Genomic DNA, 11,652 nt, shown 5'->3' on the forward strand with positions numbered 1-11,652 from the left:
AGCTACAGCAGTTTAGCTCCACCATTCAGTCTACAGCAGTTTAGCCCCACCATTCAGCTACAGCAGTTTAGCTCCACCATTCAGTCTACAGCAGTTTAGCTCCACCATTCAGCTACAGCAGTTTAGCTCCACCCATTTAACCTACAGAAGTTACATTAGATCCAGCTGTAGTGCAGGTGTAACCAATAAGGCCACTCCAGGTCCGAGTGATGTCCATCATGGTTTCCTGTGATGCTGTGATCCAGAAAAATTTCCAGTAAACAAATAAACAAACCAATCAATAAAGCACTGGACCGGTTATCCTGTCATCTCACTGAGAGAAAGTAGTTTATTTCTCTCTCTGGTTTTATCCATCACTTCGCTTCTTACTCGAGGGGTTCCTCAGGGTTCAGTCCTCGGACCTCTGCTCTTCATTACCTACATACTCCCCCTCGGACAGATCAAACAGAGTTTTGAACAGAACCATCACCGATACACTGACACACCAAGATTTATCTCAGGACGACATCTATTAAGAACCCACCCTCAAACAACTGGAGCCCTGTTTAACTCGGATCAAACTCTGGATGAAACACAACATGATGAGACTGAGATACTTCTGACTCTAAATCAGCTCTCATTTATCAGCATAGTACAGTCTTAAAGACAGATCTTCAAGGGTTTTTAGTAAAGGGAGAGGTTCTGTTTAGAACTATAGAAGCTTTTCAAGCTTAAAAAGTTCTTTACATGGTGAAATGGTTCCTCAGATTTATGGAGAATGTGTTCTGTGTAGAACCTTTTCGAAATTGGCACCAAAAAAGGTTCTGCTGTCGTTCCAAGTCTCTCTTCCCGTCAGCTGAGAAGTCTGGGCGTCATCCTTGACCCGACTCTCTCATTCAAAGCCCCCCGTCGGCTCTACTGTTAGAACGTTAGAGCCTTTCACTCACACTCACCTTCACAGCCACATCACTCCTGTTCTCCATGGGCTTCCTGTGAAGAACCGCATTCACTTCAAAGTTCTTCTGCTCACAAAGCTCTTCATAACCTCACTACTTCCCACCTGTCTGATCTTCTCCTTCTTTATAAGCCCACCTGCACTCTCCACTCATCTTCTGCTCATTTATCAACTGTTCCTCCATCCAACCTTCGTAGTTTTGATGACTGAACGTTTTCTCGATGTGCTCCTCGTCTCTGGAACCCTCTTCCTCCTTCTGTCCATCAGTTCAACACTCTCTCCATACTTCTCTATCCTCATTTACAACTCACCATTCCTAAAAACAATGGTTCTTCATGGGTTCTTTAGTAAAGAAAATGGTTCTATATAGAACCATGAACACTCAAAGAACCATTTGCATGACTTGAGTTCTTCGCATCATGAAATGGTTCTTCAGATTGATGGAGAATGTGCTGTATATGGTTCTATATAGAACCTCTTTTGAAAAGGGTTCTGTTTTTACAAGCTTGACATCGTTACAATAGATGTTGCTATATAGAACCATCTACAACACATTGTTCATCAGTCTGAAGTCATTCCGCCATGCAGAGAACCCTTTTATTATGCAAAGAACCACTTCAGCATGCAAAGGGTTCTTTGAGTGTTCATGGTTCTATATAGAACCATTTTCTTTACTAAGGAACCCTTGAAGAACCATTTTTTTTAAGAGTACCTCCTCCTTACAGCTTCACCCTGTCCTCTTCTCCATTGTCTGCCTCTGTGGTTTTTTGTTTGTTCTCCGGTGTTCTGTGTTTAATTACACTCGTGAGCATCTTTGGGTTCTTTTAAAGTGCTAGATAAGTGTCACATATGAAATAAATAAGAGAGTCTGTTTTCACTGTGGTTTACTTTATTACCTTTACACAGGTGCATGTAAAAAGAAGTCTGACTCAAAATAAAACATGAAAACAACAACAATAACAGACGGGTTTAAACTGTGAGCTGCTGACGGTTTGTTTATAAAGTGGACGACCAGTGATGGAGATGCGTTTCAGCACGAGATAATAAACAACGGCACCACGCTGGACACACATCGGTCCAAAACAAGAACAAGAACAAACCTGGGCATCACTTCGTTCTACAGAACACATTCTGAGGATATACTGGTTTATTCACTGGGAGTTAATCTGGATTCACTATAAACCTGCAGCTCTGCTCTGTGAAAACCACTAACAGGTCAATTATTATTTGTAATACAGCACAATAAACACATTAAGACCCTGTTATACAAATTACTGATTTATGATCTATGATTATGATCTGAATTGACAGGTGATTAGTGTTTAACTGGCAGGTTCTAGATAGTCTGAAGTTTATTGCTTTGATGTCAGTGTTTTAGTTTAGAGCTAATAAGAGTTGAATAAGGTTCTGATATTTTAGGTTCTATTAGGTTCTACAGTGGAGTCTGGAACACATGATGACATATTTGTGAAGTATTTCACATCTCTAATTATTAGCGACGCAATAAACTCTTATTAGGTCTAAACTAATAAAGTCTAGAACCTACAGGACTACAAAGCTACCGATTATTCACCGACACTGACTTCAGATCGGAATTCATGCTAAATACCTGCATAACAAAAAAAAGTCTTAGTGTTTATTATGCATTATTACAACCAATAATGCAGTTATCACTGATTCTCACGTAACAGTCCTTCAAATATGTACCAATACAGACCATAATGAACAAATATTAATGTGCAGTGAATAAACCAGGTAGAAATGTCTGCTGAACAAAGAAGGAGACGTTAATAAACCCCCTATATGTGCTCTATAACATAAAGCCTGACCCAGCACTGGTCTCAGGAATGGATTCAGAGATTGAAGGGACAGTTAAAGGGATACTGCTGTGGTTTTAACCGGATCTCCATCTGCTGCACCTGTAGCGCACTGTTTATAACTGAACTCAGTTAGAGGACAGAAAGACGCCCCGAACTCGGCTAGAGGACAGAAAGACGCCCCGAACTCAGTCAGAGGACAGAAAGACGCCCCGAACTCGGCTAGAGGACAGAAAGACGCCCCGAACTCAGTCAGAGGACAGAAAGACGCCCGGAACTCGGCTAGAGGACAGAAAGACGCCCCGAACTCAGTCAGAGGACAGAAAGACGCCCGGAACTCGGTCAGAGGACAGAAAGACGCCCCGAACTCGGCTAGAGGACAGAAAGACGCAGTGAACGCGGCCAGAGGACAAAGACGCAGTGAACTCGGCCAGAGGACAGAAAGACGCAGTGAACTCGGCCAGAGGACAGAAAGAGGCCCCGAACTCGGCCAGAGGACAGAAAGACGCAGTGAACGCGGCTAGAGGACAGAAAGACGCAGTGAACGCGGCTAGAGGACAAAGACGCAGTGAACTCGGCCAGAGGACAGAAAGACGCAGTGAACTCGGTCAGAGGACAGAAAGACGCCCCGAACTCGGCTAGAGGACAGAAAGACGCAGTGAACTCGGCTAGAGGACAGAAAGACGCCCCGAACTCGGCTAGAGGACAGAAAGACGCAGTGAACGCGGCTAGAGGACAGAAAGACGCAGTGAACGCGGCTAGAGGACAGAAAGACGCAGTGAACGCGGCTAGAGGACAAAGACGCAGTGAACTCGGCCAGAGGACAGAAAGACGCAGTGAACTCGGTCAGAGGACAGAAAGACGCCCCGAACTCGGCTAGAGGACAGAAAGACGCAGTGAACTCGCTAGAGGACAGAAAGACGCCCCGAACTCGGCTAGAGGACAGAAAGACGCAGTGAACTCGGCTAGAGGACAGAAAGAAGCTTCTGCCCATAGACTTCTATCAGTCAACAGGCGTTTCTGTTATTTTATAAGATCAGGGAAAAACGTGTCGGTCACTGTCTGTGGTGACTGACTGTTCATTAAAGATGTGGCAGATAGAGGACAGGACCAAAAACGCTGGAGTATCCCTTTAAGGCCCTTATGAAGACTAATAAAGGCTAATAAAGACTAATAAAGACTAATAAAGGCCAAACAGTGAAGCTTTTCCCAGAGTAATTAGCATTTCTGACCACTTCTGTTCTGTCGTGCTAAAAGCTGAATTAGTGGACATTCATCACAGACAGACAGTTTTTCTTCCTGGACACTAGTTTGCTTCAGTGAAGGAGTTCAAAAACGTATTCAAGTAAGGTGAACTGAGTCTGAAAATAGCAGATCTTTAAATAAACGCCATGTTTGTGCTGACGGCGTCGTTTCCTCCTCTTTCTTCACATAAATATCCACTTAGCATCACCTTCAAATACAACACGGTACAAAATGACGAACAGCGGCAGAATTAAAACGTCATATTCAGCTGAAACATCTTTTTAAGTGCAAAACGTCCAACTTCAGAGTCTAAATCATGATTTAGAAATCCGTTCCTCACGGCTGGCTGTCCAGGCAGCGGTTACTTTACTAAGCTGGACAGTCTGAGCCCAGAGTGAAGCGTCTCCAATAGAAACAGTGTTTATTCCTACTGGACAGACGTAGGTCTGATTTAAAGGGCTACTCCACTGTCCAACCTGATCTCCATCTGCTGTGTCTGCAGTGGCCAGTCAGTTATAATGGGTGATCAGTTCAACACGTTTCCCTGAACTCAGAACAGAAAACCCACCGACTTCAGCGTCTGCCCATTGACCTCCATTATAACTGAGCTCTGAGGCTCTTCAGGGAAACGAGCTGGAGTCACACTGTAAACTACACCCAGCAGATGGAGATCAGAGCCAGGTTAAGGCTTCCTTCAGAGCTTTAATGTAGATGAAGAAAGACTAATAAAGGCCAAACTGAGATCTGAAGCAGAGTAACTAGCAGTTTTGTACTAATATGTCGTGTTGAAAGCTGAATAAAAGCTGAATTAGTAGAGAACCATTATACTCCTTTCAGATGTCTTAAAGGCTGAGAAATCCTGATTTATAAAGTTTATAAAAATGTATAAAAAGTGAAAGCATCTTAAATCTAGTCAGTGCATCCAACTCCCATGATAAAATTGTGTTATATATTCTTTACAGGAGAAGGAAAAAACATACTTTAATTTTAATGTAAGTCAATGGAACCAGACATTTCTCCAAGTCATTTGGGCCGTTTCTTTTGGTCCATTCATCATGAAATTTACAGACAATGTAAAGAACAACAGGTATTTTCAAAATATGCCAAAAATGGAAAATGTACAAAAATTAATGTACACTCTCAAAATGATGCTTTTTCTTCAAGGGTTCTTTAATAAAGAAAACGCCACTCAAAGAACCATTTGCATTATGATTAAAGCGTTCTCTGCATGGTGAAATGGTTCTTCAGACTGATGTAGAATGTGCTGTAGATGGTTCTATACAGAACCTTTTTGAACAGGGTTCTTCTATTGTTTCAATGTCAAGCTTGCAACAATAGCAGAACCCTTTTTAGTGCTATATAGAACCTTATGCAGCACATTCTCCATCATCTGAAGAACCATTTCACCATGCAGAGAACGCTTTAATCTATGGAAAGGGTTCTTTGAGTGTGCATTGTTCTATATAGACCCATTTTCTTTCCTAAAGAACCCTTAAAGAACCGTATTTAAGAGAGTGAGGACTGTATGAATGCAGTCTAAAGCCCTATTCATACAGGATTGGTTCTACATGAGGAGGTGGGGGGTGTAAATTTGACCTCAGTGGTTTTAGGCCCGTCTGAGTGTCCAGCTCAGTCATTTATACCGATATTTGTCATCCTGTTTAAACCGGTCACAAACATTAGACGTCCTGTAGTAAACCCACTTTAGCCCACCTCCCCATGGAAAACTCATCCCATGTAAAAAGTGCTTTAAATGGGTTTTTATTAGCGCTGTCAAAGTTAACGTCGTCACAATGTGATAAAATATTAATGGCACTAATTTATTTCAGTCCTTTAATTCTCCTAGTTTGACCCTTCAGCCCATCCCTGTAGCAGCGTAGTGTTTATAACTGCTTAATAAGTCTGTATCTGTATTTAAGATGCTTCACTGGTTAAGATGTTTCCCAGTGCAGAGTTTATTCTGGCAGCTTCCATCCACCAGTTCAGATTAAAATGCACTGATTCTGCTAAAACGTGATGTTTTTCATGTTACCACGTCAACAACGTCTTTTATTGAAGCCTATTAATTCAGTCACAGTGTCCTGCACAACCAAAAACTCATCAGAAAAGGTGGCGTACGCCTGGCCACTTTATCAGAAACACCTCCCCTGCAGCTCCACCTTCCTTCATCAGTGGTCAGTTTCTGTCCACAGAGCCGCTCTTGGCTGGATATTCAGTTAACTGTGTAGCGGCACTATCAGGCAGGTGTTTCAGATAAAGTGGCCAGCGAGTGGACTGACATCATAACCTGAACACTCATTAAGTTTTGTACGTTAGGAATTGGACCCTCGATTAAAACGTGTGACCTCCATGCTGGAGATCTGGGAGTCAGCACTGATCAAACGATCAACAACGTGTTCAATAAACTACGTAACTAAATGTTATAAACCTGTTCCTGAAGCTCAGCGCTACGCTTCAGAGAGCGAAGACCAAACAAAACAACATGTAGGAATATTCCAGAATGTCTGGACACAAGGCTTACAATAAATAGCTGTAACTGGATATAATAAATAGCTGTCTGCGGCTGTGTCTCAATACCCAGCGAGCCCCCTACGAACTAAATATGCTTGGATACTTAAATATGTTCCCCATTTTATTTTTGCCAAGTTTTAAGATCGTTAACCAACAGGCCAGATCCAGAGTACAACGGGACGAGCTTCCTTCAAACATTTTATTCCAGACGCATCTTAAAATTTAAGCCATTTAAACCGAATTATGGCTTATATGAAAGCGTACAGATGTCGTTTTATTTGTCCAGGTTGATGTAGATCAAGAATATATTAGCATGCTAGCTCGCCTTGCTGCCTCAGTTTTAAATGGTCAGACAGCTAACTAACATCTTAGCTAGCCTGCGCTAGGCGGTGATGTTGTGAAATTTGGTGGAATCACTCTCTATTCAGAGCACTTCTAAGTTCAGCTTTAACTGCCTGGACAGTAGCACACGGGGACAGACAGCTCTCTAGGCACTGAGTGAATGAGATACCATGAGAGCATGTTGGTTTATACGTGTGGAGTCGCTGTTTGGTCAGTGCGCTGTCCGTTCCAGCAGAATAAAAGAATACAAAGCAAAAAATATAAAAGATGAAAAAACCTCCCCTCATCGTAAAACAATAAGAAAAATCACTCGCGAGTGATAAAAAACAAAACCAAGGAAAACAGCAAACATGGTCTCGGTGTTCAGCGTCAGTTAGAGTGGAATATGGAACGCCAGCCCGCTGCGTGATACATAAAGGAAGCTCTGCTTTGTTTACATCCGACTAAGCGTATAAATACACAGTTCGTGTGCTGTAGTTTCTGGACTTCGGAGCTTCAGGGTCCCTCGAGGTGGTTAAAGAACGTGATCAGGGTGACGACTGTGGTTCTTCTGTCTGAAGCTCCTGTATTACTGTGTGAATGTACCTGTAAACTGATCGTTCAGCTTCAATGAAGCGGATCGTTCAGCTGCAGCAGAAAGGAGGGCGTGTGAGCAGGTGTGTGGGTGTTGGGGGCGGGGGTGTGTCGGGGCTGGAGGAATGTTCTGGAAAAGCCTGGAAAACGCTGACGGAGTTGGAACGCCCGTGTCCGTCAGGCTGGGAGTAGTTTAGGCCTTGGTGGAACCTTGGACAGTCTGGATTTCCTGTTTCCAGGAGACAAATCGGAAGGACAGAACGGTTAGAGGTGTAAAACACGGCTGAAGGTCGGAGATTCAGCTTCACTGATTCTGGAATCCATTATGGAGAGTTAGCATTTATTCTGGAATGGCAGATCAATTATGGAATGGACTTTGAAATGTTAGCATGTATTTTGAAGTGTTTCTGGTCAATTTATAAAACGTTAGAATCAATTTTGTCATATTAGCGTATATTCTGGAAAGTTTCAATTGACAGTGGAATATTAAAAACAATTACACAACATTAGAATTGATTTGGGAAGGTTGGAATGGATTTTTTATTGCTGGAATCAATCATAAAATAAGTTATACTAAAAGTATGAATATAAAGGAGAGAAACTGTTGGGCAGGAATAAAAATAATGGGATATTTTCAAACATTAAAAACACACACAGCTCTGTAAACATCTCTTGTCTTATAATCTACTGTTTGCTGGTGGGGAGATTCACTAGTGGTGGGAATCAGCAGCAACGACACTTGAATGAACGAATGATTGAATGAATGAATAAGTAAATAAGTAAATAAATAAATAAAATCAATCTTACAGTGCTTGGATTATAAATTATATTGTCTATATTCCATATTTCGTGCTCTAAAAAGAGTTAGGAGCTTTACGTCCTCAGGGTCAGGAGCCTCTCAGGATCCCTGTCCTTTTTTCAAGACGAACCTTTTATTCATCACCTTTTCTTTTCTGTCTATTGTTTTTGTTTGTCCAGCTTTCTGGCTGTTTGTACAGGTCAGCTCTCTGCGTGATGGAGAAAGATAAAATATCTACATGCTTATCCTTGAAAATAAGAGCCTATGAAACAAAGGCTGATGACCGAGGCTGAGTTTTGCTGATGACTAATGCGGTCAGTCATTTTGTGCTGAAAGGAAGCAAAACTGGACAATCTCACCTCAATTAGAGCCCCTTTCAGCTCAATGTACGCGTCGTCCAGGCTATCGTTGACGATGACGACATCAAACAGACCAGGCTCTTTACCTGAAACACAAATTCAACACCATCAGACCCTTTTAGCCTAAATTCGACACCATCAGACCCTTTTAGCCCAAATTCGACACCATCAGACCCTTTAGTCCAAATTCAACACCATCAGACCCTTTTAGCCCAAATTCAACACCATCAGACCCTTTTAGCCCAAATTCGACACCATCAGACCCTTTTAGCCTAAATTCAACACCATCAGACCCTTTTAGCTCAAATTAGACACAATCAGACCCTTTTAGCCTAAATTCAACACCATCAGACCCTTTTAGCCCAAATTCAACACAATCAGACCCTTTTAGCCCAAATTCAGCACCATCAGACCCTTTTAGCCTAAATTCAACACAATCAGACCCTTTTAGCCCAAATTCAACACCATCAGAGCGGTTCAGTCCAAATTCAACACCATGAGACTTTTATAGTCCAAGTTAAACACCATCAGAGCAGTTCAGTGTAGATTAAACACCATCAGAGCCGTTCGGTGTAGATTAAACACCATCAGAGCCGTTCAGTGTAGATTAAACACCATCAGAGCAGTTCAGTGTAGATTAAACACCACCAGAGCGGTTCAGAGTTATCAGGCTAACTGTGTATAACAGTAAGTTGAGTATAGCTGATTGTAGTTGGGTATAAACACTCACTGATCTCCAGATCCACGCTCGCTGCATGTAAACGTTTCTGTAGACTCTCCTCAGACTCCGTTTTTCTGTCCCTCAACCTTTTTTCCTGAAAGAGAACAATGTGGGAGGGGAAACAGTTAAGGGGTCAGTAGATGTGGACCACCCAACTGACCATCTCAGATTTATTAAACACTTTAGAAGATAATCTCACTGTGTCCAGCAGAGAGAGTGAGAAGTTCAGGCCTGTATCTCTAATTCCTGAGGCAGTGAGGTGTTAGACTGAGGGTGTGGCCTGTGGAGCCGACTCTGATGAGTCATAAGTGCTGAGCTATGTAAGGTTCTTTACAGGGTATTCTCTGGTTGAAGGTGTGTCCAACTTCCAGAACGGAAGACATGAAGCTGCATGACTGGCATTCTATGGTTTCTTTATGAGCAGCTTCTCTACATCTCCACACTGAAGTAACATCAGGTCACTCTGTTTCCATCTAGCTATTAGTCTTAATGGAGGTTTCTGATCTACGAGCTCAGTGTCCAGAAAATCTGAGAGGGTCAGTGAGGAGCTGCGACGGCAGCTGAGGGTGGATTTTCCGAAACATCATTAAAGGAAAGCCACAGAGGCAGACAGTGGTGTAAGAGAGTGGGCTGGGTACCAGGATGTCCATGGAGGGGGGCTGGATGGAGATGTAGATGGGGTTGAGGTCCGTCTTCTTTATGCTCTTCACTCCCTGCATTTCAATGTCCAAAATACAGATGAGGTTCCTGGCCTGGACCTCCTGCACCGCGGCCTTACTGAGGAACACAGAGGAACACACCGCGGCTCAGTGTCAGTCAGTCAGCAAACAGGTTCTCAATGACAGATCAGTGTTATTATATAATATCTCCTCATGTAAACTGGCCAGAATAACAGAAACACCTCCAAACCCTGTGAACTGATGATGGACTGAATAAATTTACCCTTAAACGTCCACCATCAGGACTGTCAGTCTGATACGCTACACACTCAAAAAAGATGGTTATTCAAGGGTTCTTTACTAAAGAACATGGTTCTACATAGCACCCAGTGCGGTTCTGCTATAGTTACCGATGTCAAGCTTGTAACAATAGAAAAACCCTTTTTTTGTACTATATAGAACCATACAGCACATTCTCCATCAATCTGAAGAACCATTCCATGATGAAAAGAACCGTTTAACCTTGCAAAGGGTTCTTTGAGTGTTCATGGTTCTTTATGTTTTTTAATAGTGTACACTACTTAATCATGTAGATATAGTTTACATAACACTACACTGTCAGAAATGAAGGTTCTGTTCAGGTACATTTTTAGTTCTTCAAGGTACAAACAGTGTAAATGTTCCCTCAAAGCTCCAACAGTGGTTTTAAGGTCTGATTGTGAACCTTAAATAAGTGTTTCCAGGTGAAAAGTTCGTATTTGTACCTTTTCATAACCGAATGTTTTAAACAGAACAGTAAAATAAAAGCCTGGAGACGAGACGGGGTGTGTGGAGTCAGTACAGCTTAGAACATATCATTTCAGTGGATTATGGTACAGTTATGTTCCCTGACTAAAGGGACTGAGATGGACCCTTTAGCCAGAAATGAACCCAACACCATTCGCCAAACGTGTAGTCTGATCTTCAGAGTCTGACCAAGTCAGACTGAGACATAAAACTGCCGCAATATCAGGTTTAGCTCAGTTTTGTCAGTTTCTGCCAGATCAGTATTAATGTTGTTTTGTTCCAGCCAGTCTGTAAAGCATCTTACAGCCCATTTAGTTTGGCGAAAGGTGTTGGGTTCATTTCTGGCTGATTCCAGGTTGTTTAGCTGTTCTTCTGTCACAGCTGCCGACTGAAAAGCTGCTCAGTGGTGATGACAGTTTGGGAATTTAGTGTCGTCTCATCTTCAGAGTCTGACCAAATCGGCTGTCGGTCAAATGTGATGTTAAAAGAATCCGTTTTCTGTTTGTGGCAAAGTAAAAAGTAAAAATGTTTAAATGTCTTGAGCGTCTCCAACAGCTGTCAAAGTCGTTGCTTAGCAACGGCGTCTCAGCGGAGTGATACAGTGTTTGTGAAAAACCTGTGATGTTATGGTGAAATAACAGCACAGTTAGAACGCTTCTCAACCAGCTTGTGTGGCCGGAACTAACTGTTGTATATATTATAATACATAATAACAATATTTTACATAACATATAAAATAATCATACGATGGAGGAAATTCCATACAATTCACAACTCTCACACTCACTAACGGTGACTGAAAACTCTGAATAAAATCCAACGTTTTGTGTCAAAGCATTACAATTATTGGTGAATATGATCATCTACACTTATTATTGATAATCAGAAAAAAAGAAAGTTAGAAAA

The 11,652-nt window shown here is 42.1% G+C and overlaps 1 protein-coding gene across 3 annotated transcripts in view; it reads right to left on the reverse strand.

Moving 5' to 3' along the window:
- Positions 1–5,405: 5,405 nt before the first annotated feature.
- guk1a (guanylate kinase 1a) overlaps positions 5,406–11,652 on the reverse strand; it is a 19,883-nt gene continuing 13,636 nt past the window's right edge. For all 3 annotated transcript variants that reach the window (XM_036597333.1, XM_036597332.1, XM_036597334.1), the window contains exons 5-8: positions 9,940–10,078; positions 9,311–9,395; positions 8,581–8,666; positions 5,406–7,651 (exon numbers count right to left, since the gene is read on the reverse strand). In XM_036597333.1, the coding sequence (XP_036453226.1) occupies positions 7,616–7,651; positions 8,581–8,666; positions 9,311–9,395; positions 9,940–10,078 (346 nt within the window). In that variant the 3' untranslated portion in view covers positions 5,406–7,615. The remainder of the gene's footprint in view (positions 7,652–8,580; positions 8,667–9,310; positions 9,396–9,939; positions 10,079–11,652) is intronic.

Source organism: Colossoma macropomum, unplaced genomic scaffold (assembly GCF_904425465.1).
Source record: "Colossoma macropomum unplaced genomic scaffold, Colossoma_macropomum, whole genome shotgun sequence".
Lineage (NCBI taxonomy): Eukaryota > Metazoa > Chordata > Actinopteri > Characiformes > Serrasalmidae > Colossoma > Colossoma macropomum.